Source organism: Choloepus didactylus, chromosome 2, assembly GCF_015220235.1.
Source record: "Choloepus didactylus isolate mChoDid1 chromosome 2, mChoDid1.pri, whole genome shotgun sequence".
Taxonomy (NCBI): Eukaryota; Metazoa; Chordata; class Mammalia; order Pilosa; family Megalonychidae; genus Choloepus; species Choloepus didactylus.
Genome location: NC_051308.1, coordinates 215,715,218 through 215,739,748, shown reverse-complemented (window position 1 = coordinate 215,739,748; position 24,531 = coordinate 215,715,218). Strand labels below are relative to the sequence as shown.

The window sequence follows — 24,531 nt, the reverse complement described above, 5'->3', positions numbered from 1 at the left end:
AAGTGGGATCCTCCAGCAATGTGAGATAGGAATGGAGGCAGCAGCCAGGGAGATGGAGGACGGCCAGGGCTGCAGAGGAGGTCCACAGAGCAAAAGGGTTGGGCTCAGAGGGAAAGCAGGGTTTCTGAATTGGGGGTGGGAGTTGATTTTTAAATCATGAGCATGATCAGACAGCAGCTAGGATTTCCCAAGGGCGAGACTGTCACTATAGAGATGACAGTGATCTGCCTTCTGGAGGAAAGGTGACAGAAGGGGTTCATAAAGAAAAAGCCCAGAACAAACTGTGGTCAGGCTTTTTGCCTGCATGATCAGGAGGGAGAACTGAGAAGGAGCACACAGCCTGGGCCATTCCTCCAGTTCTGCCAAATGCTGGGGCCACCAAATTCTTGCAGAAAATTCTTCATTTGTGAAACGAGGAAAAAGGCAGAGTCACATCAGTGATAAAACAGAGATCAAAATTTTCTTCTGCTTCTCAGAGGCCATATGCACAGGAGAGGGGCTGCCACAGGTCACATCTCTGCTTGAAGTTCCTCGGGTCAGCGATGCTAGCATGCCTCTGTGCCTTTACTGGTACTGTTTCCTCTGCCTGCAGTACCATTCCCTCTCTCAGCTAGCTCCTGATCATCATGCAGCTCAAGTGTCACTTACCCACTAGGTAGCCTTCCCTAAACCCCTCCCCACCCCTACTGGTGAGTTACATTTTGCAGCATGGACTGCTTGGTGTACATCAAGATTTATGCTCCCTCTTCCATGGTATAGAGCAGTGGTTCTCAACTGAGGGTGATTCTGCCCCCCCAAAGGGGACATCTGGCAATGACTGGAGACATTTATGGTTGTCACAGCCGGAGGATGCTATTGGTATGTGGGGGTGGGGAGTGGGGGGAGACCAGGGATGTTGCTAAACAACTCACAATGTACAGAGCAGCACTACACAACAAAGAATTATTCAGCCCCAAATGCCAATAGTGCCGAGACTGAGAAACTCTGGTATAGAGTCATCAGTGAGAGACTACATTACCCAACGTCCTTTGCAGTTAAGTGCGGTCATGAGACAGAATTCTAGCCAAAGGAATGTAAGCAGAAGTGATCTTTTCTTATCCCTTAAAACCCTCTCACCCCTGCTCCCCCATCTCACCTTACTTCTCCATCTGCTGGCTGGATACAGAGCAGTTGGGTCTCTAGTGGATGGCAGATCCACAAGATGGAAGAAACGTGGGTCTCCAAATCACTATGCGGAGGAAAGTCACCCACCCACCAGGAACACCTGGGTTGACTGTTATATGAGAAATGACCTTACCAGTGTTAAGCCATTGGAATACTAGGGTTTGTTACAGCAGCTAGCAATACCCAGATACACTCATTTTTTCTATAGCATCCTGTACAGTCATTCACTTACTCCTCACTCGTGCATTCATTTGTTCATGTCACAAACATTAATCTTTGTGCCAGGCTCTGTGCTAGGTGCTGAGGGAATAAATATAAAGAAGAACAAGACATTACCGTGGTGCCTGCCCTCAGGGAGTTGATAGTTTATTGAGAAGGGAGTTAAAGAGCATGATTAAGTCCTTTAGGAGAGATATAGGGTGTGATGGAAACAAAGAGAAGGGCGGCTAACTCAGTGTGGGGAGTGGGGGAGGTGAGAAGTGGCACTTTCCAGGAAGAAAGAACAGTGTTGGGTAAATGCAGGGAGGTAACATGGAGCGTGACAAATCTGCAGCATTCACAGCAGTCCAGGACTCAGGAGGAACTGTGTGAGGGAGTACACCTCTGCCTGCAACTCTCCACACTCTGTAACTGTCAGCTTTCTCATTTGTCTTGCCTAGTGGGCTGGGGTCTCCTTGAAGGGCAGGAACACTCCCTGAGTCCCCAGTGCCTATTCTGTGCCTGACATTCTCTCCTTGTGGATGCCCCACAGGACCCTCTATCCAGCCTGCTCAGAACTGAACTCACCAGCTTCTAGTCCTTCTCTCCAACCTGCCCTTCTGCTCAGTTACCCATTTCAGGAAACGGTCTCCACATCCACCTAGTTCCTGAGGCAGAAACCTGGAGCTCATCCTGGACTCCTCTTCCCACTCGACTCCCACATCCAGGAAGTCACCGAGTCCCCTCAATTCTGCTTCCTTAACATCTCCCAGGTCTCCCTTTGGATTACTTACAACAGCTGCATTGCAGGTGCCCTGCCTCTGCCCTTGGCTCCCTTCAATGAGTCTTCCTCCTCACCACCAGTTATCTTTCTAAAACACTAACCTGACTTCTCAGCTTCCTTACCTTCTCTGGACTTTTCCCCATGCCCTCCAGAGTGAAATCCAAACTCCCTGCAAGACCGTCCCTACAAGAGCCTCTGTTATCTGCCCCTGCCCGCCCCTCTACCTTCTGTGTTCCCCACTCCCCACCCCCATGCTCCAGTCGTTCTGAGACCCTTGCACTCCTGAAATGAGCCATGCTTTCTCTCACTCTCTCTTCCCTCCCTCTGGGACCTTGTGTTTGCTGCTTATTTTGCCTGGAAGGCTCTCCTCCTCCTTCTGTGTCTGGTGTTCTCCTATTTGTCCTTCAAAACTCAGTCAAGGTGTCAGCTCTTACAAGCAGTTGTCACCAATGCCAATCAGAATATCTGGTACATGGTGGGCATTCAGTTGATATTTACTGAATGGATGGATGGATGCATGCATGCTTGAGTAGGTGCTCAGTAATGTTTGTGGAATGGACCCAAAGGTATCTCTCCTAGACTTCATTATCCAAGTTCCTTAAAGAAATGCCTTCTCTGAGTTATGGTTTAATGTTATGCGCTCTGCCTTCAGAGAACCCTCATGTGAGAAACTGACCAATTTAACAGCATTTCTGTCTTTTATGAAAACAGAATTGAATATATTGCCCATTGTGTCACTCAGTGTCCTTTATATAAGGACTCATGATAAATTCATGCTTGGGGTTATTTCCAGGAAACATTTTGTCTCTGCAGATGAAGATATGTATTTTTTCCTGTCAGAAAATAAAAACTGTGCCATCCGACGTGTTTCCATTTTTGCTTTAGCTGACAAATAGGGATATCCAGTTTTATTACCTTCTTACCTCCATGTGATCTGACCAGTTCAGGTAGCTGGAAGTAGCAGCTCTTTCTGCTTTCTTTAGATGGAGTCAGATCTTGCTTTAATCTTCGATGCCATATTTTATACTTTTTAGTCTGAAAACTGCTTCAAATCCTTTCAGTAGTGAGCTGGTAGAAGTCCTAAACAAATGCGTACTGATGACCAATATCCCAGCTTAGAGGTTATGGAAGAAGGACCAAGTACCAAGCTTCTATTTGCAAGGGATCCCATAAAGAGCCTCTCTAGGAGTTCTTGGGGCATCTAGAATGACTAGGGTCTGGCTCAGTGGAGAAAACCCAAAGAAGGAAGCCAGAGAGCCTACTGGGTCCTGACTTGGAAACTTGCTTACTGGGCCACCACTGCCAAATCATATTCTCTTCTGCCCCTAGCTATGGTGTTCCTTTTCCCTAATCATAAATGGCAATCCCCTAGGATGCCATTTTCACAAGTTTGTTAATAATAATAGCTAATGATAATAACAATAATAATCAATATCTTTTATTAAGGGCTCACAGAGCCAGGCACTTGTGCCAAGGACTTTACATGCATTTCTCTATTCAGAACCTCCCCACCCAAACCTGTCTGTATTGTTTTTACCATTTTGTAGATGAAGAAATTCCAGAGGTTAAGCATGTGCAAATCTTCCAGTTAGTAAGTTGCAGAGCAGAAATTAAAATTCAAGTGTGTCAACTGCCACCTCCTAAACTCTTAACCATTTCCTCATAGGTGGGCAAGAAATCAAGGCAATAATAAGGGATAAAAACCCTTTAGAAAATGGCAGGGATTGCTGATGGAGTTGCCAAAAGGGGGGAGCCATAGAGTCACAGCTTTGCTTCCTGAAGACTCTCATCTCCTTTATAAAGTCCTGGAAATGGCTGGCTGCTCTGCAGCCTAGTCCGGTTACTGGAACATCCACATTCCCATGACACATGTTTGCATCCTCCAGTGCCTCCAGTTCTGATGGTTGTCCCTGATGAAATTTGTCTAGGACCTACCTATGCATGGACATTCTAGGCACGGTAACTGTGGTCTTTCCCATTTTTAGGAGCCTACGAAAAAGTTTGAGGCCTAAAAATGTCATTACTAGCTCCAAAATACAAGGAAGAAAAACCGCAACATTGAAATCAGTAAATATTTAATTAAATGCAAAATGTAACATTATGTCAACTTCATTAACTGTTGAATTTAGTCGTCATAAAAATGTCATTACATTTGATAACAATTTGTAGGTTGGATTTTTCTCACTGCACAAGATTTCTTGAGTAGGCACCAAGATTGGTGAGAAATCATAGCTGATCATACATGAAATAAATTACTCATGGTCAAAAATTTTCAAACGCAAAATGGAAAAAAATCCTTTCAATTTTCTTTACTACCAAAAAGTTATATTTGGGGGAAGAGGTGGGTGTGTTTTAAATGCACTAGATGAGGAGTAGGGCCTGCAAGAGTAAGTAGACTTGGGTCCATGAATATCTTAAAAGATCCCAGGCTGTGCCCACCTTTCTGAGTTCCCCAGCCTAGCGGGTTTGTTTTGGAGGTGGAAGCTAGGTGAGTACAGGCTTTGGCTGGAGGATAGGTGAGAGGATTGCCTTCTCTGGAGGCATTCCAAGAGCCACACAGGAAAGCAAGAATTCCAGAATCCTAAATAATCTTAGCTGACATTCATTGGGTGCAAAGCATGTGCCAGGCTAACTATTCTGAACACTTTAATGTATTATCTCAATTATCATGAACCACTCTGTGAGGTCTGTATTTTTATTATCCTATCTCATAAATGAGCAAACTGAAGCACAGGGAGGTTAAACAACCTGCCCTGGGTAATACAGTTAGTGAGGAGTAAATTAAGAACTTTTCCAAGCTAAAAATATTCAGAGATGAAATGCTGCCCATGACCATCTAATGCATCACTTCAAGCTCTAAGAAGGCAGGGACCAAGCCTGTCTTCTTCACTATTCTATCTTCAGTACCCCAAAGAGTACTGGCACATAATTTGGGATGAACAGAGACTGGAATAAGCATTTGCCAAACACCTGCTGTGTACCAGGGCACTTCCAGAATGCTTTGTTCCTCCTTCATTAGACTGCGACTTTGGTTAGAGTAGAGTTCTCATTCATCCCTAACTCTTGTGCCTCACACAGTCTTGGCCCATGGTAGGTGCTCAAAAATAAAGCCAGGAAAGGCTTAAGATGTCTGGTGTGCATTCCTCTGCCACAGAACAATTTCCCTAGTACAACTAGAAATACAACAAATATTCTCCCTTGCTATGCATAGCATGAAGCTTGTTATTCAGAAACTCCATAGACACACAGTCCAATATAATCAGTGAAAACTAACAGACAGCACTTTTATATGCCTCTTATTCACCAGGTGTTGCACTAGGGACTTTCCATGTGTTAAGCAATTACTTAGTAATAGAACAGCTACAACAATTCTACAAAGCAGGTATTCTTGATCATGCCCATGATAAAGATGTGACAACTGAGGCAAAGAGAGATTAAGTAACTTGCCTAAGTTTACATTGTCAGAAAAGCTGAACTCAGAATTTGAATGCAGGCAGTCTGTTCTAGAGCCTGCATGATCATGGAAATGTTCTCTGTGCTAACATGCTCACCACTAACTACATGCGGCCACTGGGCACTTGAAATGTGGCTAGCACAACTGAGGAACTGAGTATTTAATTTTATTTACATTGAATTAATTAAACCCAAAATAGCCACATGTGACCTGTGGTTACCCTATTGCACACAGCTTATATTATCTCTAAGTGCATCACTTATGGTCTTTACAGCATCTTCTAGAAATCTCAGTTGTGTGTTCCAAGATAACATGCCCTATAATTGTTCCCTGTCCCCTGTCTCCTGCTGAAGGGGAGAGAGGGCAGAGGAAGGAATAAGTGAGCTGGCTAACTTTCCAGAATCCTGTGGCCCAGGCAGTGCAGAGTAGCTGGCGTTCTGCTTTAAGCATAGGTGTTAGCCAACCAAATGCCAAGCAGCACAAACACTGAGTGACATTTTCAGAACTATTAATATTTCATCAGAAATGATCACTTTTCCTTTAAATACACTATCTTAAAAGGTTTTCTACATTCTTAACTATAATTTTATTCAGTCTAGGTCCTCGGAATTTTCCCCAAAGGAACACATTTTCAATTTTATAATGAAAATCAAAGAGGAATGAAGCTCGGATTTCAAAATTGAGTCAACATTTCCAGGAACTCAGCCCCTCTGTAAAGAGCAAGGGAGTGTATTGGGCACCCACTATATGCCAAGCACTTAACTGACAGTATACCATTAATTCATTCAATAAATATTTACTAAGTGACTACTATGTGCTAGAAATCTGATTCTCATGCAATTTTTATTGTGGTTTATCGTCACCATTTTACAGAAAAGAACCCTCTCTCATTCTTCCTGCCATCTCAAAAGTTACCTCCTCAAAGAAGTGTACCTGGACCATCTCTTATTTTGCCCCCAATCCCCCACCCCCGGCATCCCACAGTTGCCTCACTTTGTTCCTTTCCATCACAGACCTATTCATCTGTAATTATTATTTTCTTGCTTTGCAAGTTTGTGATCTATCTTCCTTCCCTGGAATACAGGCTCTAGGAGAGCAGGGGCCATGTCTCTTTTGTTCATTCACATGCTTCCTCGGTGCCCAGCAAGGCCCAGAAGAAAGGCTCAATCAATATTTAGGGCAAGAATGAGTGAGGCTGGGAGAAGTTAAGAAAGTTGTTCCAAGTCACAGCTTGGAAGTGTCAGTGCCAGGCGTCAGTCCAGCCCTATGTCTCTAGGCTGCCTTCTCGTTTATTTACATCCATTCTTCTTTCTTCTTTCTCTGCCCTCTTGCTCTTCTTTCTCACCAGAACAACTGGAGGAACAACCATTGACTCCTGGGGCTGGAGAGCCCTGGGCAGAAGTCCTGGGTCATTTCCGAATTTAATGAAGCAGCTTCAGTGAGCGTCGGGGCTCACTGAACAGCAAACAGCACACTTAGCCCTTTTCTCTGCACCTCCGTCCCACTGCCACCCATTCCCAGAACCTGCTGCAGCCCAGCACTGGAAGGATGAGTCTATCCCAGTGGCTCAGAGCGCAGGCGCAGCCCTGGGGTGCCTAGGTTTAAATCCCAGCACCCCATTTCTTAGTGGGCCTTGGACTCGCCCCTTTATGACTTTGAACCTGTTTCTGCATATGCAGGGCAATAATAAATAAATGGTACTAAATGCATGAGCTTGCAGAGACTGAGTATGATAACACAGAAAGGTCAGTGCTCCGCACACGTTAAGTGCCCAATAAAATGGCGGTTAGAGTGAAAATCCGGCAAATACAAAGGGCAGGGCCCCTGGGCGGCGCGGAGGTTCCTTTGTAATATCGGGGAAAGGCGGGCCCGGGATCTTTCGGATTTCTAACTGGGGAAAACGTCCCGTACTCTCCGGGCGATCCCACCCCCATCCGCCCCCAGCGCCCCCACCCCCACCCCCACCGCGGCCCCCTGGGGCCTTGGACGCGGAACCACCCGCGCCCCGCGCACGGAGCCGTTGCGTTTGAAACCCACAGAAAGAATTCCAGCGCTGGACGGGAAGGGTGTGGGAGTCACTGGCACGCAAATAGGCCAAAACCGCCCGGTCCGGCCTGCCCTGCCGAGGCGGCGCCCTTTTAAAGCGTCGAGACCCTTCCGGGTGCCGCGCCCGGCATCCTGGTGCGGGGGGCGTGGCAGGTGTCTGCGGGGGTGCTGGGGGTGCCGCGGGCGGGCTGCGGGCGGCCCGGATTTACTCACCAAACTTGTTTGCCGGTGGGAAGCGGCAGAGCAGCCGCTGGAGAAGGCAACAGAAGGGGTTAGGGGGTCGAGCAAGAGAGGGGACTCAGCAGGGGGGAGGGGGGCAGGGGCGGTTGGCCCTCGGTCTGCGCGGGGCCCCCTGGGAAGGCCGGAACTGAGAATCTAACGGCGGGCTCCTGCCCCCAAGGTGCCTAGCACAGTGCCGGGCTCCTAACCTCACCCACGCGGGTCGGTAGGTGAGGATGGGCTGAGCCCCAGGCGCCGCAAGGCGTCAGGAGGGTGTCCCAAGCGTGGAGTGCCAGGGACTGTGGGGAGAGCCAGCCCTCCCCCTCCAGCTGTTCCCAGATGTCATTCTGCCCGCCTGGTTCCTGAGCTCCGGGGGATTCCACGGTTACTAAGCTACTGGTTTTTGTTGACTTTTAAATATTTTCTTCTAAGAGAGAGGAGGAGGGGGGCAAAAGCCGGGAAAGAGCAAATAAAAACAAATCAAAATAAGCTCCCCCTCCCCAAAAGAAAGCTATCCTCTACCAACCACTTACACACAAATCGAGGGCCTCTGAACATAGTCATCTTGCTGGAACAACAACCGTCCAGAACTGATCTGCCTCTGCCAGTGCCTGTACTCTTCTCCCTTTCTGGTGAATGAGGGGTGGTGGTGGACCGTCCCCCTGTCTGCAAGCCCTGGGTGCACAAAGGGGCTTCCGGAAAGAGAGGAGGATGGCCAGTGGGAATGGGCTCCCTTCGTCCTCGGCCCTGGTGGCCAAGCGCCCCTCCGCCCTGGGCCCATTCCCCAGATACATCTGGATCCACCAGGACACACCCCAAGACAGCCTAGACAAGACTTGCCATGAAATCTGGAAGAGGGTTCAGGGTCTGCCTGAGGCCTTGCAGCCCAGGACCTCAACGGAGCAGCTCTCTGCCCCCCTGGCTGGGACTCCACGAGACAACAGGCTCAGCTTCCAAGAAGAGTGAGTGTCCCCCTGCTTGGTTGGCACCAAGGGAGGAGGGAGGAGATGAGTTCTGACCTTCTGGGGAAGTGTTCTTGCCCATTGTTCAGTCTGGTTAAACCCTAAAGGCAGTATGCTTTTCCTCTACCCCTCCCCATGGCCCTTTGTCTAGGGTTTCCGGAAGAGCTGTCCTAGGTCTTGAAATTAACTGGGTGAAGGTCCAGACAGGGCTGCATTCCAGGCTGCCTTTTTGCCAGCCCAGTAAGGGGATATATGACATCTTCAGGGCTTAGCCAAACCAGATTTGGATTTGAGGTTCTTGAGAAAACACCCTAGCCAAGGCCGAGGAGCTGGTAGATATCTCTTTTGAAGCCCTGGGGCCTCCAGAGGCCCATGGCTTTCCCCAGAGACAACCAAAAGTTCCTTCCCCCGCCCACCCCCAAATGTTGGGCATACACACAGATGAGCCTGGTGGTTTTAAACCACATCTGGAATTCCCTAATACAGGGAGCAGCTGTCCCATTCAGCCTCCACAGAAGCCGCTGCAAAAGCTCACATCAAAATATTTACTGGGAAGGCATTGACATATTCAGAGGACATAATAGAAAATTAAAGTGCGGGAAGATGGCTGTAAATAGCCCGTTTCCAGGATGGGAAATCCTGTGCCTGGGATACACAGAGAGAAGTGTTTCTCTACCAAGGCAAAATTGGACAGATATTGTTGGGGACAGATATTTTCAAGGAAAGGAAGGAGCAGAGAGAGAGAGAAGGGACCTCATTAGGCAAAGGAAATAAATCCAGTGTGGCTGTTAATGGCACCATTGAGCCCTTCTTCAGTGCTTTGCATCTTCAAAGTGGACTGCAAACATTAATTAATCCTCGTGGAGTCTTGATGAGGCAGGTATTAGTGTCCCCATTTTACAGATGGATTAAATGTTAATAATTAAGTGCTAATTAAAGACTAAGTGATAATTAAGTGTTGTCTATGCCAACACATGCTCCAGCTCAATTCGGAGATGCCCTGGAGTAGGGGAACCAGGCAGGCAATTATCAGCTGCCTCTGGATTCAGGGATCTCCAAATAAAAGCTAAGGAGAAAAGCAAAGTGTAACTGCTACTCAGGTCTGCACTGATTGCTGCACTTACCTACTTGCTGCAGAGGAGGGTGGAAGGCACTTTGGCTGTTGAGGCACCCCCTGCCCTGTGCTCAGCAGGATATGGCTTGGATGGGAATGGCATGTCTATAGCCAGAGTCATGCTGTCAGGCCCTCCAGTGGCAGCAAGGCTCTCTTCCCTTCTCATTGCCATCTGCTCAGAGATAGGGCCTTAGCTAAGCCCATGGGACAGTGCTTAGTGCCCAGTGGCCAAGCAGCTGATTGTCCACTTTGTGGACCAAGGTTCAGTAGCAATTTCTAGTAGACGGCACCCTCCCTGCCAGGTCACACCAAGTTAATAGAGGCAGACTCTCCTTCCAGTCTGTACTTGGCCGAAAATTGAACTGGCGCACCTTTCGCCAGTTGCTAAACTTCATTTGGCCTTGATTTCCTCATCTGCAAATTGAGGATGATATGCCCTGCCTTGTCCACCTCAGAGTTGATAATGAGGATCAAATGTGATGGGAGACAGGAAAACAAAGATGCATTATACAAATGGAGGCTGTCCTTGATACATAATTCTTAGCGTTTGACTTTTTTGTTGTTGTTGGTTTCAATCTGGAATTTTCAAACTATGCTCCGCAGACCCTAGGGACTCCAGGGGTCACCCGAGAGTTGAGTGGACTGGTTGCTAGGTCCCAGCCCCCTCTTCAACGGAGCCTTTCTGCTTCTATCGGTTTTACTTAGTGGAGTTCTGAGTAAGGCTGTGTTTGAAAAAAAAACAAAGAGTTCTGCTGCTGAGAAAAGAGCTAGGAAACCACTGGCTTAGATGAATAAACGATATCATAAGTGTGTCGATGTCAACCAAGTAGAACACAATGAGCTATTCTTGAAATAAAGGCAGCTGTGATAGTGGAGCCAGACAATTCTGGCTTCAGATCACATACAGCCCTGTTCCAGCTGCAGGATTCTTGACTCTTTAATTTACCTGAGCTTTGGTTTCCTCATCTGCTAAATGGAGATGATGACTATCTATTTCATAGGATTATTGAGATGATTAAATGTGATATTTAGAAATTCCTGGCAATATCAGAATTTGTAAAAATTCCTTATAATAATGTTGATGATAATTGCTTTAAGCCCTACATTTATTCCATAAGGTAGGTACTATTATTAAACTCCCCCTTTTATTTTTATTATGCAATTTTTCAAATACATAAAAGTAGAATAATATGGTGAATGTCCATATGTCTATCACTGAGTTTCAATAATTGTCAGTGTTGTGCCATTCTTGTTTCAGCTGGCCCTTTTCCCCATTTTTTAATGAAATTATTTTTAAAGATGGAGCAACTGAAGTTTGGAGGAGTTAATTTCTTTGCACACGTCTTACAGTTAAAAGTGGTGGAGTTTTAGAAATCAAACCCAGGGCCACTTATGTTGGCTGTCTTCCCCTAGAATCTGAGACATCTTTTTGAATAATCAAAGTATTTGGAAGTCACATGTTTTGAATGATTGCACATAGATAACAGATTTCAAATGCTGGGAGCTGTCCAGGGCCCAGAAGACACCTCTCAGCTCATCTTTCCACTGTTTAATTTGTAGACCTGGGTTTGGTGATGTTTTCTGCTGTCAGAGCAGCTGGATAAGTAAGTTCTATCACTCTTGTTAGTGAGAAATCTTTTCTTGACTATGAGCCTATATACCATAGAAAACCAGACATCTCAAGTTTGAAAGGGACCTTGGAGGTCATCTTCTGCTGTTTAAATCCCTTTCCCAACATCCTTGCCAAGTTGTTACCCATTTGTACACGTTCTTAGATGGGGAGCTCACCACTTCCAAAGAGAATGTATTCCCTCACTATAAACCTTGACTGCCAAAAGTTCATTTTCTCCCTGTAACTGGGGTCTGTCCCTATCAAACTAATATCTGTTAGCCTGGATTCTGCCCCTTTGGGCTTCAAAACCAAATTTATTCTCTCTTTCTCTCAATAGTGCTTTAGGTACTAAAGATAGCAACAATATGACTCCTAGGATTTCTGGTTTCTACAAGCTAAATCCCTCTGGTTTTCTAAGTTTCCCCATAGGTGCCTACTTGGTCAGGTCTATACTGCCTGTCCTTGTTTCAGTGCAACTTCCAGAGCCAAGTACAGTAATTCAGATATGGCCAAATCAGTAGGGCCATTTCCTCTCCATACTCGGAATTCCCGTTAATGGCAATTAAGACCACATTCACTTTTCTTCCCAAGCTTACATCAGTCTGTGTATGCATGTTGAATTAATTAATTTATACATTCATCATTGAACATATATTCATGAGCATCTACTATGTGCCTGGGACAGTGCTAGGAGCTAGGAGGATAAGGCCCTGCCATCTTAGAGCTTGCATCCTAGTTGGGGAGAGAGACAGAAAACAAGTAAATAAGTGACTGTGATAATGCCAGAACATGAAAGGAACTGGCGGAAACTGATAATAAGCAAATAAAACATAGGATGATTTCAGATATCAGTGTTGGAAATAAAACAGAGTAAAATAATAGAGGGAAGCCTTCTCCAAGAAGCGACTATCTGGGTTGAAATCTGGATGCGAAGAAGGAGCCAGCCAGGCAAAGATCCAGGAGAGAGCAAGTGCAGAGACCCTGCAGGGGGCGTGAGGTTTGGGAGGGGCAGTGTGGCCAGACTGTGGGAGTGATGGGAATGTAGGATAAGGTGATATCAGAGGCAGGCAGGGACAAGGTCACAGAAGGCCTTGGGGGTCATTGCAGCGATTTCAGATTTTATTCTATATATTAAGGGGCACATATGTAGGCTGAAAAAAAATTGTACCCAACTCTGCGTGTAGGGGTGTGAGAGAGGAAATCGGTGGATTTTAGGAAGCTCTTATAGTCCATGTGAGAGATAATGGTGGTGGTGGTTGAACCAGAGTGATGGGTGAATGCAGTGGAGAATGAAAAAGTGAGGGGATTCAGTATGTGTTTTGAGAGAGACTTGCTGATGGTTTTGGTCACCCAAACAGAGACATTAAAGCTGAACTGGGGCTTTTGGCTTGAGCCACTGGTTGGATGGTGGTGCCATTTACTAAAGGGGGGAAGAAATGGGGAGAAATGGGTTTATGGGGAGAAATCAATAATTCTGTTTATTGTCAGTTTAACCCCCAAATCTTGTTCGGTTATCTTTTAATTAGTCTTAAATTTGGGCTTGGAGAATTATGGCAAGCCACTTACTGATTCACATCTTAGGGTTACCTATTCGTTCATTCCTCTTGTCTCTAAAATTTACAGCCTGAGAATGGAGACTTTGAATTTGCTGCTGACTCAATTGCCCTGACTGTGGAATGGTATTTTTTCATTCTTTCATCTATTTATTCATCCAATAAACACAGTTGCCTTCTCAGTGCCAGGCCCTGTGCTGGGTCCCAGGGATACAGAGTAGAACAGCAGCCCTTCCACACAGATCCCTAGTGTAGTGGGTGGGATGGACACAAATACATCCACCAACAATAACATTCAACATGTATTTATTGTGCACCTACTATGTGCCAGACAGTGTGGAAAATACAGTGGTGGAAAACACAGGGACAGTCTCTGACCTCCTTCATGGACCTCCAGTATCTGGAGGAAGGACACGTTATGATAAGTGTCCTGATGAAGAAGTCCCAGTGCCACGGGAGCACACTGAGGGGACTCATGACATGGACTTGGGGCTCAGGGAAGGCTTCCTGGAGGAGAACTGACAGGTCAAGACCCCCCTGCACTGTGAGTGTGGTAAAAGACAAGGGTACCTTTCTCTGGGAGCAGAGAATGGCACGATTAATTATAACTATGACGGCCCCCATAGCAGTGGGAAGGAACACCCTAGAGAAAGGGCCCAGCCGGCCTAGGGGAGGACAGGAAGTTCCCTGGGGATGGAGTGTAGGCTGTGTGAGGGTCGATGAGAGTGGAAGGTTGGCCTGGATGTAGTCAGCTTTCCCTGGGTATCTCCAGGCCCTCAGTCTATCCCACTACCCAAGACAGTCCCGCATCCCCAGATGCCAGCATGTCTTCAGCTCTGAGAGAGACAGAACTTGGCCTGCAGAGTTGAAAGGCTTTGGTGGGCATCCTTCCCAGCCAGACCCAACAGGAAGATAAGTCTGCAGAAAGAAAAGAAATCCTTCTAAGCATTTAAAAACAAAACAAAACAAAAAAAAATCCAGAAAGGATTTCTTGATTGGCAGCCTTCTGGGGATTACCTGTCATGAGAACAAAGTGTCTGTTTTGCATCTACTTTAGTAGATGTTTGTGATTGGCACCCATTGTCCAGTCCTCCCATGCTCCCGGAGCCAAGGAGACTTGGAAACCCAAGTGTTGCTTCATTTGAATCGCTCTCCTAACAAGCTGATTCTTTGTGTTACTGTTATTTAAACAATTGACTCAACCCTGGAAAAGTGTTTACTGGAAAAGTTGCTTGGAATAAGTACCTGCTTTTATTTTTTAAAAAAATATTGAAACTTGTTGATGGGAGTGACAAGGGCAAGACTCACACATGGAAACTGATGTCCTGATGTTTGAGCCGGTTCTGAAGCTCTTTGGAGGCTCATGTCCCAGGATAGCATTTTCCCTTCTGAGGAGTCAAATACTGCCTTGAGAGTCTAATAAGGCTGCTCGGTGCCCTTTTGCCCTGAATGCTTACTTACGTCCCTCAGCATTTGTGAATGATTTCTGAGAGCCTCTGAGCCCCAGATAGACCCAACACTTAAGCAAGTGTCTCCCTCCCTCGCGCTTCCCCGGTGCTGGACCCAGCCTCTGCCATGACCCCAATCACACTGACATCAGCGCATCCCCTGTCCTTGTTTGTCAAGTGAATTAGTGCATGAAATAGTGCCAGCAGACAGAGGCCCAAGGCCACCCTGACCCCTCTCTCCTCCAGGCTCCTCACATATCCTGTCAGGCAGCAAGCCCTGTCCCTTCTGCCTTCAAGGTGGCCTTTGATTCCTTCCCTCTCTACTCTTAGCACTCTGCCACCCTTGCCACATCTCATCTTGCTGCATCTGGTCCTTTCTCTCCAGGACGTCCTCCACCCATGGCCAGCTTCATCTTCCTGAAACACATCAAAAGCACTGCTCAGACATCTTCTGTTGCTCCTCACTGTCCTCTGAACCCTTTGGCCTGGTCTTTAAGGGTCTCTGTAGTTGACCCTGCTTGCATCTCTACATGCACATCTTGCTGCTCTCCTTCACACTTTCTGTACACCAAGATGAGCTACCAGCAGGTGCATACCTTCTGCCTGTGCTCAGGTTATCCCACTACCAGAAATGCCTTTCCCCCATACCTCCATCTATCAAAATCTTACCCCACTTTGAAGACCTACAATGAGCATGTTGTCTTCCAAATTTTTCACTGCTCACTCTATTCAGCATTTTTTCTTCCTCCTTCTTCTCTGGTTCCTCTTTTTAATTTAAATAAAAATAATTATATCCCACCTCCTTCCTATGGGTTTTAAGATGCCTCAAATACCATAAAATAAGGAGGCAGGTGGGTTAGAATTGCACCTGTGAACCAAGTCACTCAAACTTTCTGTGCCTCAATTTCTCATCTGCAAAATGGAAAAACTAATAGTGACTCCCTTAAAGGAATATTGTAGAGGTAAATGAAATAATGTGTGTAAAGCTTACACATATCTGGGCATAAATAAGGACTTCATATTTAGCATCATCATTATTATCATCATCATTGTCATTAAGGATAAAATGACAGACATTAAGCAATCAAGAATGATTTGAGGAAAGGAGAAACTTCTCCTTAAAAACCTAGGCTAAGGGAAGCTTATAAAACTGAGGCTAAATTTCACTTTGAGCTTCTTGGCAGCCAAGGCAAAAAGGGAGAACATAACAGTTGGTTTCCAAAACTAATATTATCTAATAAAAGAAAGCAAACAAGATCATTCAGGAGGAACATTTCCTAGCACCAAGACCCACCTGGTATGGGTGTTTTATGTGAGGGAGATGGAATGGAAGAGTTGGTTTAGCATCAGCTTTCGCGTTAACCATGGGCCAAAGGGGAGGGCACACACCCCACCCAGATCAGCACTGTCGATGCAGTCCTGGCAGGAGATTTCCGATGAGGTGGTTGCCTGGCTCTTTATTGTAATCTGCCTTGTGGCAACAATTCCTCCTCCCCAACTTGACCACGGGTCCCTTCAGGGCAAAGCCTGTGTCTTACTCATCTTTGTCTCCCCAGTGTCCAGCTCAGTTCCTGGCACTTAGTGGCTCTGCAGTATGTGTTAATGAATGAGGCCATGAGGAAACGGATGAGCCATAAAAATGTCACCCCAAGGAGGGTGAAGCCCAGAGGTGGCTGGGATCCAAGCACAGGGTTAGGGGCAGAACTGCCAAGACATTGCAGCTTTATTTCTCCTTCTCCCTTAGGCGGCAGAGAAAGGAACTCTAATTTTCTTGAGTATGTGGCATGTGCCAGACTCTATATTTCAATTTTCTATTTTATTTCATTGTCTTAGCCACCCATCACAGTAGGTTCTCGATACTACTCCCATTTTACAGGTGAGGAAACTGAGGCTCAGAGAAGTTAGGCAACTTGCCCAGGGTCACTCAGCCGGGAAGGGGCACAGCGGAGATAGAAGTCTGGTGTAGCTTCAAGGCCTGAGCTCTCTCCTGGACACCAGGAGTCCTTCAGAATAGCCCTTTGGTGTCTGCTTATCCCCAGGAGCACAAGCAGTGAAAGGAAGATGAATCATGATTAATGTCCCACTTCCCATGTCCCCCTTTTAATTTAATTTTATGGTTTCGAGAGCTCTGTCGCAGGTTGTGGGAGCCTGCAGAGATGGGCCACCAGTGGATTCGTTTAATCCCCTTTTTAATATCTTTGTGGCAACATTCTTTCCAATTCAGCTCCCAAGTCACATTAAAAAAATACCTCTTCCTTAGGGTAAGCCTTCCCTTATTAAACAGATTCAAATGAAAAGTTTTAAAGATAATTTGAACAATAAGAATCACTCTGCAGTTCCCAGCCGAAACTGCTTTATTGCTGTATTTATTCCCCAGTATTTCCTGTCTCTTTCCCCAGCTCACTGAATCCCTCATCCACCTCGCCCCTCCCAGTCTTTGGCCTAACTCATGCCTGCTCTCAGTTTTGTCAGCATCTCCTTTCTCTTCCAGAGGGAGGGGGAATCAGGGACAGGGAGATGTCAGGGTATCTCACTTGCATGTGCCAATCCTTCCTTCCCAGGTTCTCCCACCTCCCTCAAAATCCAGATACCTGGGCCCCATTCTAAGCCAACTCAATTGACATTTCCCCAAGGGAGCTCAGGGATCTGCATGTGAAACAAGCCCCACAGGTGACTCTTCTGCACTTGTTTAGAAGGCTCAAAGATGATGGGGCATAGCTTTGAGAAGGAGGTTTGTAAAAGAGGAGCCTGACATTTCTTGAGCTCTGTGTGTATGCCAGGGACATTTTTAATAATTGCATCTACTATATGTCAAAAGAATGCACTAGGAAGTGAAATGAACACAAAGTCCAGGCTTGGCATTCAGAGAGCTGGGAGATTTCACAGTGTTGTCTCCTTTAACCCTGGTAGATATCACCATCCCCATTTTGCTGATGAAGAAGCTGAGGTTTCAGTGACTTTGCCAAGTTGACATCATTTATAAGCCCAGATCTGGGATGCGAATTGGGGTCAGTGTGGCTCGGAGGCTGGCAGTCAGACTTGGCTCTCCCACTCCCACCCCCGTCTCTCAGCCAGAGCAGCTAACATTTGCATAGTGCTCCTTACAATTTACCAAGTGCTTTCGCCTTCCTCCTCTCTCTTAATCCTCACAACAGGCGGGTGAGTAGTGGAGGAGGGGTGACCAGTGGGGAGGCCAAAGCCCTCTCCTCACCGTCCCTGCCCCCACCAGATAGGCCTCAGTATACAGAACTTGAAGGGTTTCCAGGTGCCTTGGGGACACAGGAGCACAGGCTCTGGGATGGCAACCGAACTGCAGCTTCTCTCCACTGCCCCTCCATGCAGAGACTGAAAGAACTTGGGCTGTGAGAGAGGTGGAATCCACCTTCCTTGCCCAGTTCCTTTTCTTCCAGCTAATTGTTTACAAAACTGTGATGTGTATGCATGACTGTGGTGTGTGTGTGTGTGTGTATGTGCATGCGTATGTCCATCGCTGTGGGGTGTGTCTGTGTGTATGTGCATGGCTGTGGTGTGTGTGTGTATGTGTATGTGCATGGCTGTGTTGTGTGTTTATGGATGTGGTGTCTATGGCTGCACTGTGTGTGTACATGTGTCTGTGTGTTGCTGTACTGTGAGTGTGTATGGCTGTGGTGTGTGTGTGTATAAGTGTATGTGTTGCATGGGTGTGACGTGTGTGTATGAGAGTCAGAAGCGGTTCAGTGAATCCCAGATGTGGGTTAGAGGGAAGATGGAGGAAGATGCAGGGCAGCTCTGACAGAGGTGGCTGCATCTCTTCCCTCCACAGGGGGTAGGGGCCACCCCGAGTGCTAGGGCATATGTACCCGGGAAATAGAAGATGGATCCCTGCTCCCAGGTACATAGGAAGAATACCCAGCAGTCTAGCAGCCTCAGCCCAAGGGAGGCTGGACACCAAAGCCCCCTCTGCCTCCACAAGGGGATCCTTTGGTGACTCCCTCCTTACTTCCCTCCCCCTTCCTATACCTGCCCACCGAGTTCTGCCTTCTGCTGCCTCATCCTCCTGGTTCCTGTCTGGCTCCCTGGCCTCTGAACCTCCCCAAAACTACAGCTCAGAGAAGGAAGTGAATTGTGGAGGGTCACCCCTTATCCCACCAGAAAGGACACAGCTGGGGTTTGAATCCAGATTTCCTGACTGCAAAGTCCCTGCTCTTTCTCCCTTGTCTACTGTTTGGGGAGTATAGGGTACTAGCTAGGAGTAGAGGCTTTGGAGCCACGTGGATCTGGGATCCAAGCTACTCCAGCGCTTCCTTTCTTGGGTGAGCGGAAGTCTTTTAACCTTTCTGAGTCTCAGTTTTCCTGTTTCTAAAATGGGAATAAATTTTAACTATCTACCTATCTCTCATGTCTGTTTTGGGGACAATTGCAAGCAAAACACCTGGCACCTGTTAGACACATCACAGGTACTGGCCCGGTCCTCTACCTGGGAAAGATACTCATCATCCATAGGTAAGCCTATGACTTCCCTGCTAAAATCTCTCCAATTGCTCCCCTCTGCCTTTGGAATAAAATTCCTTAGCATGGCCTTCTAGGCCTGGCGTTGTTGGACCTCTGCCTTCCTCTCTAACCTCAACTCATATGATTCTAAGCCCCCTCCATTAATGTGCTCTGCTCACACAAGCATCAGTCCCGTGAATGCACCAAGCTCTTTGCCACCTCGTGACCTTTGCACATACTGTTCCCCATATCGCAAAAGCTCCTCCTTGCATTCTTTACCTGCCTAAATGTTTATTATCCTTTAGGCCCCAACTTAAATGACACTTCCTTAAAGAGGCCTTTCTTGATCTCCTGTCTTAGATGTGCACCCCCAGTATTCTCATACAGAGCTTTTCACTCTTGGTTTTCAGAGCAGTATGGCCTAGTGATTAAGAGAATGACATCTGAGCAAGATTGCTTGGGTTCACCTGCTTTGCTCCTTCTTAATTCTGTGACCTTGGGAAAATTACTTAACCTTTCCGTGCCTTTATTTTCATTTTTAAAATTGAGATAATTGCATCTGTCTGCATCGATTAGCTCTTGATATATAACAAAACACCCCAAAGCTTAGTGGCTCACAACTACGACTACTAACTCAGCTCTTGTTTCTGTAGTTCAATGATTTGGGCTGTGCTCAGCTGGGTGGCTCTTCTGGCATGGGCGGGACTTGGCTGAACTAGGCTTGTGCTTGCCCATGTGTCTGCTTTCAGCTTGAGGCTTGCTGACTATTGAGCTTTCCTCCATGTAACGTCTCATCCTCCAGCAGGCTAGCCTGAGTTTGTTCACATGGAAGTGGCAAGTTCCAAGAGAAACAAGCGGTTAAGCCCTTATGCCCAAGCACTTTTCAAGTCTACTTGACTCACATTTGTGACTGTCTCATTGGAAAAAGCAAGTCACATGGTCAACCCAGAATCAAGATGGAAGGGAACTACCAAGAGGCATGGATACAGGAAAGTGCGATAAAATGAGGGCCATTCCTCTATTCAGTCCACCACACTACCCCACTGGTGCTCTTGTGAGATCAAGACGAGAGTTTTGCATGTAAAGTGCTTAGCACAGTGCCTGGCATGTCAGTTAGCACTTCGTAAGTGAAAACCCTTATTCTATTTTAGGAAATGGGGCCTGAGGCCTAGATGTGTCAGGCAGCTTGCTCAAGGTCTGGCCACCATTAAGCAGTGGAGATGTGAACCCTGTTCTGCCTCACTGTAGGGCCTGAGCTCTTGGCCACTCTACTGTACTGCTCCACCATGCAAAGATGTAGAGAAGTCGGAATAGCACCCAGAGTCCTGAGGTCAGCCTGCTGATGGGCCACAATTCAAGCCCATGTCCCTGCCTGCCTCCAAAACCCCTCACTTCCCTCACTTTCCAATCGGCAGTGTTGCCCAGGCACAGGGCCTGGGTATACTGTGCTTATTGTTAGTCTCAAACGCCATCGCTGGAAGGAAATATTTGTTTTGGTGTCTTCCTCCAGCACTAACAATTTTCTGCTTGCATTTTTCTGTTGTTTGGCTCAGATGAATAGCAGTTTTCTTCTTTGCTCTGTGTTATCATGTACACAGAACTGTTGTCGGGGAGCTAACAGCATGCTTGCTTAGTCATTATTCTGGGAAGGGGTGCCAACCAGTCAATAGCCCTTATTTTTATACAACTCTGTACACCACAGATGCAGAAATAATGCACAGCCTCTGCGTACAGAACCACCATCAGACACCTATCTTTTCTGGAGGTGGGCAAAGCAAAGGTGGCAGCAGCTGGAACCACAGAACCAATTCTGACTTGCTTCCTTTGTCAGCAGCCCGGGAGCTAGGTTAACCTCCCTGAATGATTCACTGTGATAGAGCCTAGGATAGATTTTATGGTTTTTTACCAATCTGAAGGAGAAAGCAAACAACACGGGAGAGCTGCCAGTCCTGGCAAAATGTCTCAAGAAGAGATAAAAAAGGTAGAATTCAGGAAACACAGGGAAGCAGTCTTGATGCGGAGCCTCGACAAAGTTGGGGGCTACGTTTGCATGTTTCTCTGAGCCCCGGGTGATGGCTCAGGGTGAGTGTGAGCTCGTGTGGGGCCTGCCTCCAGGCCGCCTGCAAAGGTTGGGCCGTGTTAGGACCAGGCCAAGCCAGATGATGAGTGTCACGTGATCAGCCCACAGGGAGGCCAGGCCAGAGATGGGACAGGAGATGGGAGGCCAGAAACTGGAACTAAGGTCAGACACAGAGTACAAGGAGTTGAGCAGCCCTTGCCTGGAAGAGGAGCAAGAGAGGGCAACAGGGCAGCCAGGAGCTCCAAGAGATGGAGACAGTAAAGGCAACCAAGCCAGTTCATTCATTTATTCAAAGTATCTACTGAGCTGGAGTTTTGGGTCAAGCACTGTTCTAGGCCCTGAGGCCAGTGTGGTGAACAAGACTCAATCCATGCCCACAAGGAGTATATACTGTTGTGGGGAGTAGACAAGTGAGACACGATAAGACAATGGCAAGTACTATGAAGAAAATGAAGTAGAAAATGGAGTAGAGAGTGACTGGTGTTTCAGTTTGCTAAAATTGCTGGAATGCAATATACCAGAAGAAGATTGTCTTTTATAAAGGGGATTTATTATTAGGTTACAATTTTACAGTTTTAAGTCCTTAAAATGTCCAAACTAAGGCATCAACAAGAGGATACCTTCACTGAAGAAAGGCTGACGGCATCCGGAACACCTCTGTCAGCTAGGAAGGCACATGGCTGGCATCCGCTTGTCCTTTGCTCCCAGTTTGCATTGCTTTCAGCTTCTGATTCCAGTGGCTTTCTCTTTAAGCACGTGTGGGTTCTCATTTAGCTTCTCCGGGGCAAACTCTGGGCTTCATCTCCTAGCTTAGGATCTCCAAACGTCTTTCTGTCTGCATCTCCAAGTGTCTGGGTCTGTGTCAGCTTTGAGCTCTCTCTCTCTCTCTCTCCCTGAGCTCTTTTAAGAACTCTAGTGAACGAATTAAGACCCACCTTGAATGGATGGGTCACATCTCCATGGAAACAACCTAATCAAAAATCCCACCCACAATAGGTCTGCCCCCACAAGAGCAGATTAAAAGAACATAGTCTTTTATGGGATATGTAACAGATTCAAACAAGCACAACTAGTAATGGAGGAGATGGGCAGGGAGGAGATGAGCAATGAAAGCTACTTTGAGAAAAGGAAACTTGAACAGAGGCTGGAGGGATGAGGAACCGGCCATGGCAGAGTCTAGGGGGAGAACATTCTAGGCAGATGGAGCAAGAAATGCAAAGGCCCTTGGACTGGAATGAACTTGACTTTTGGAGGAACAGATGAAAGTTGCTAGTGTGATTAGAACATGCTGAACAAAGGGGAGAAAGAAAGGGTGGGAGGCTGGGTCGGTCTGTGGAAGGCCCTGTGGGTCCTGGCACAGGGTTTGGGTTTTATCCTATGTGGAATGAGAAGCCACGTGAAGGTTTTAACCAGGGGAATGGTTTGATCTGAGTTCTAAGAATGTGCCAGCTCTGAGGGCCTGATGTTTTCTAGAGCAAATACAAACTTACAAATCTTTTTCTTTGGAGGTGAAGGGAACAGGGCAGGGGAGAGCCTTGATCAGGGAATTCTAGACATGCGGTGAATCTTGCTTGCAGGGAGGTATTTGACGAAGGCTTTCATGGAGAAATGGAGATAAGATGATAGTAGCTGGGTTGATTTATTCCCCCAAAGTGTTGATCCCGGACTCCTGTCAGGTGGGGAGGAGGGTCTCCCTCACTGTCCCCAACGCTGTGCCCCAGACTCTTTCCTGTTCAACATTTCCATCCATAAATTGGCAGAAGACCCAGAAGATGTGCTCCTCAGACAGGCAGCTGACACGGATCTGTCAGGGACAGCTAATGCCATGGTTGACAGGATCAAGATATTGTGATGCTTCTCAATCCTCAGGCTCGAGCTACGGGCGAGACCAACAAAATCCGAGCTCGCATTCCCATTGGGAAACGAGGCCGAGTTACAGAGCAGGGAGACCAGGCTGGACCACTGTTCCTGGGAAAGGAGTCCCAGGTGTGGGCATGGGGAAAAGTCAGTGAAGGCAGCCAGGCCCATCCGCGTCCCCACACCAGCCTCTTCACCTTCTTTTATCTGTCAAGTGGGGAGGACACAGCCTGTTGCTCAGGTGTGTGGAGAGGATTAAAGGCGAGGGTTGATGTGGATGCATGGTGCACATAGTGCGTTCGTGGCAAAGGCAAGTGGAATTGGGGTTTGTGAGGCTGGCTCTGTGTGTGTTGGGTTGGGGGTGCTCTGGGGCCCATGTAGGGAAGGGCCTGCTCTTCCTGGCATTGTGCAACCCCTTCTGGGAAGCACAGCTCTTCTAGGAACCCTGTTGAACTTCCATGGTGTGCCCAGAGAAGAAGGATAGGATAGGAAGGGTCTGGAAACCACATCCCTTGAGAACCAGCACAAAGCACAGGTAAGTTCCGAATGGAGAGAAGACAGTTGCGACACCAGGGTCTTCTCAGACACCAAAAGGGCTGCAAGGTGGTAGTAGAGAAGTTTTCTTCACTGCTCCAGAGGGCAGCACTGGTGCCAGGGAGTGGAAGTTATAGTGAGGCATATTTGGGTTCATTGCAACTGAGATCTAACCACTGATAACAACATAATAATTATTCCATGAGTTACTATGTGCCAGGCTTGAGGTAAGTACTTTGCACAACTTATCGCATATAATCCTCACAATTTAACCTTGGAGGGTAGGTGCTATGCCCATGTGATGTATTAGAAGGCAGCTACTGAGGGGCAGAGCCAGAAGTCACACCCAGCTCTGGTGACCCAAGCTCCAGCGTGTCCCTCTGCCAACTGATGGGAGAGGGGTAAGAGTGTCCTCTCAGGTGGCGAGAAGGGTCCACCACATGGGTACTTTTGAGTATAGGGGCCTCTGGGCCCTGTGGGTCTTAGAAGCAGCTTTGACTGACCCTTGAGGCTGGTACTTTAAAGGATTTTCTGTGTGTAGCATTTTTAATTTTTTAATCAAAGACAGAAATAGAGTGACTAGTATGTGATGAACTCCCATATACCCATCACCCAGCTTTAGCAGTTACCATCTTATGGCCAACTTGTTTTGTCTATTACCCTTCTCCCTACCCCCTCCCCCTGCTGGATTATTTTTAAAGCAAGTCCCAGGCATAATTTTGTCTTCAAATCCTTCAGTATGTATGTCTAAGAGATAGACTCTTTTTAAAAAAGTATAACCACAATATCATTATCATAATTTTTAAAAATTAACATGATTGTAGTGAGTCTTTCTAATTCAGAAAAACTATTGTGACATAGCTTGCTTTGCAAGTTTTTTGTTTGCTTTTGTTTTTGTGGGTAAGGGGGCAGGGAAAAGTGGTCCTTTAAATGTCTGGTTCCTGTGACTTGAGGCTCATTGTTCCCTCTGAGGATGATGATGAAGTGGGGGAGGAGGAAGAAGAAGAGGAGGTGACCTCAAACTTAAGGCCATGGA

At 46.9% G+C, this 24,531-nt stretch overlaps 1 protein-coding gene across 2 annotated transcripts in view; it reads left to right on the top strand.

The window, feature by feature from the left end:
• The first annotated feature begins 8,059 nt into the window (after nt 1–8,059).
• C2H1orf94 (chromosome 2 C1orf94 homolog) overlaps nt 8,060–24,531 on the top strand; it is a 44,523-nt gene continuing 28,051 nt past the window's right edge. For both annotated transcript variants that reach the window (XM_037827791.1, XM_037827790.1), the window contains exon 1: nt 8,060–8,827. In XM_037827791.1, coding sequence (XP_037683719.1) covers nt 8,502–8,827 — 326 coding nt within the window. In that variant the 5' untranslated portion in view covers nt 8,060–8,501. The remainder of the gene's footprint in view (nt 8,828–24,531) is intronic.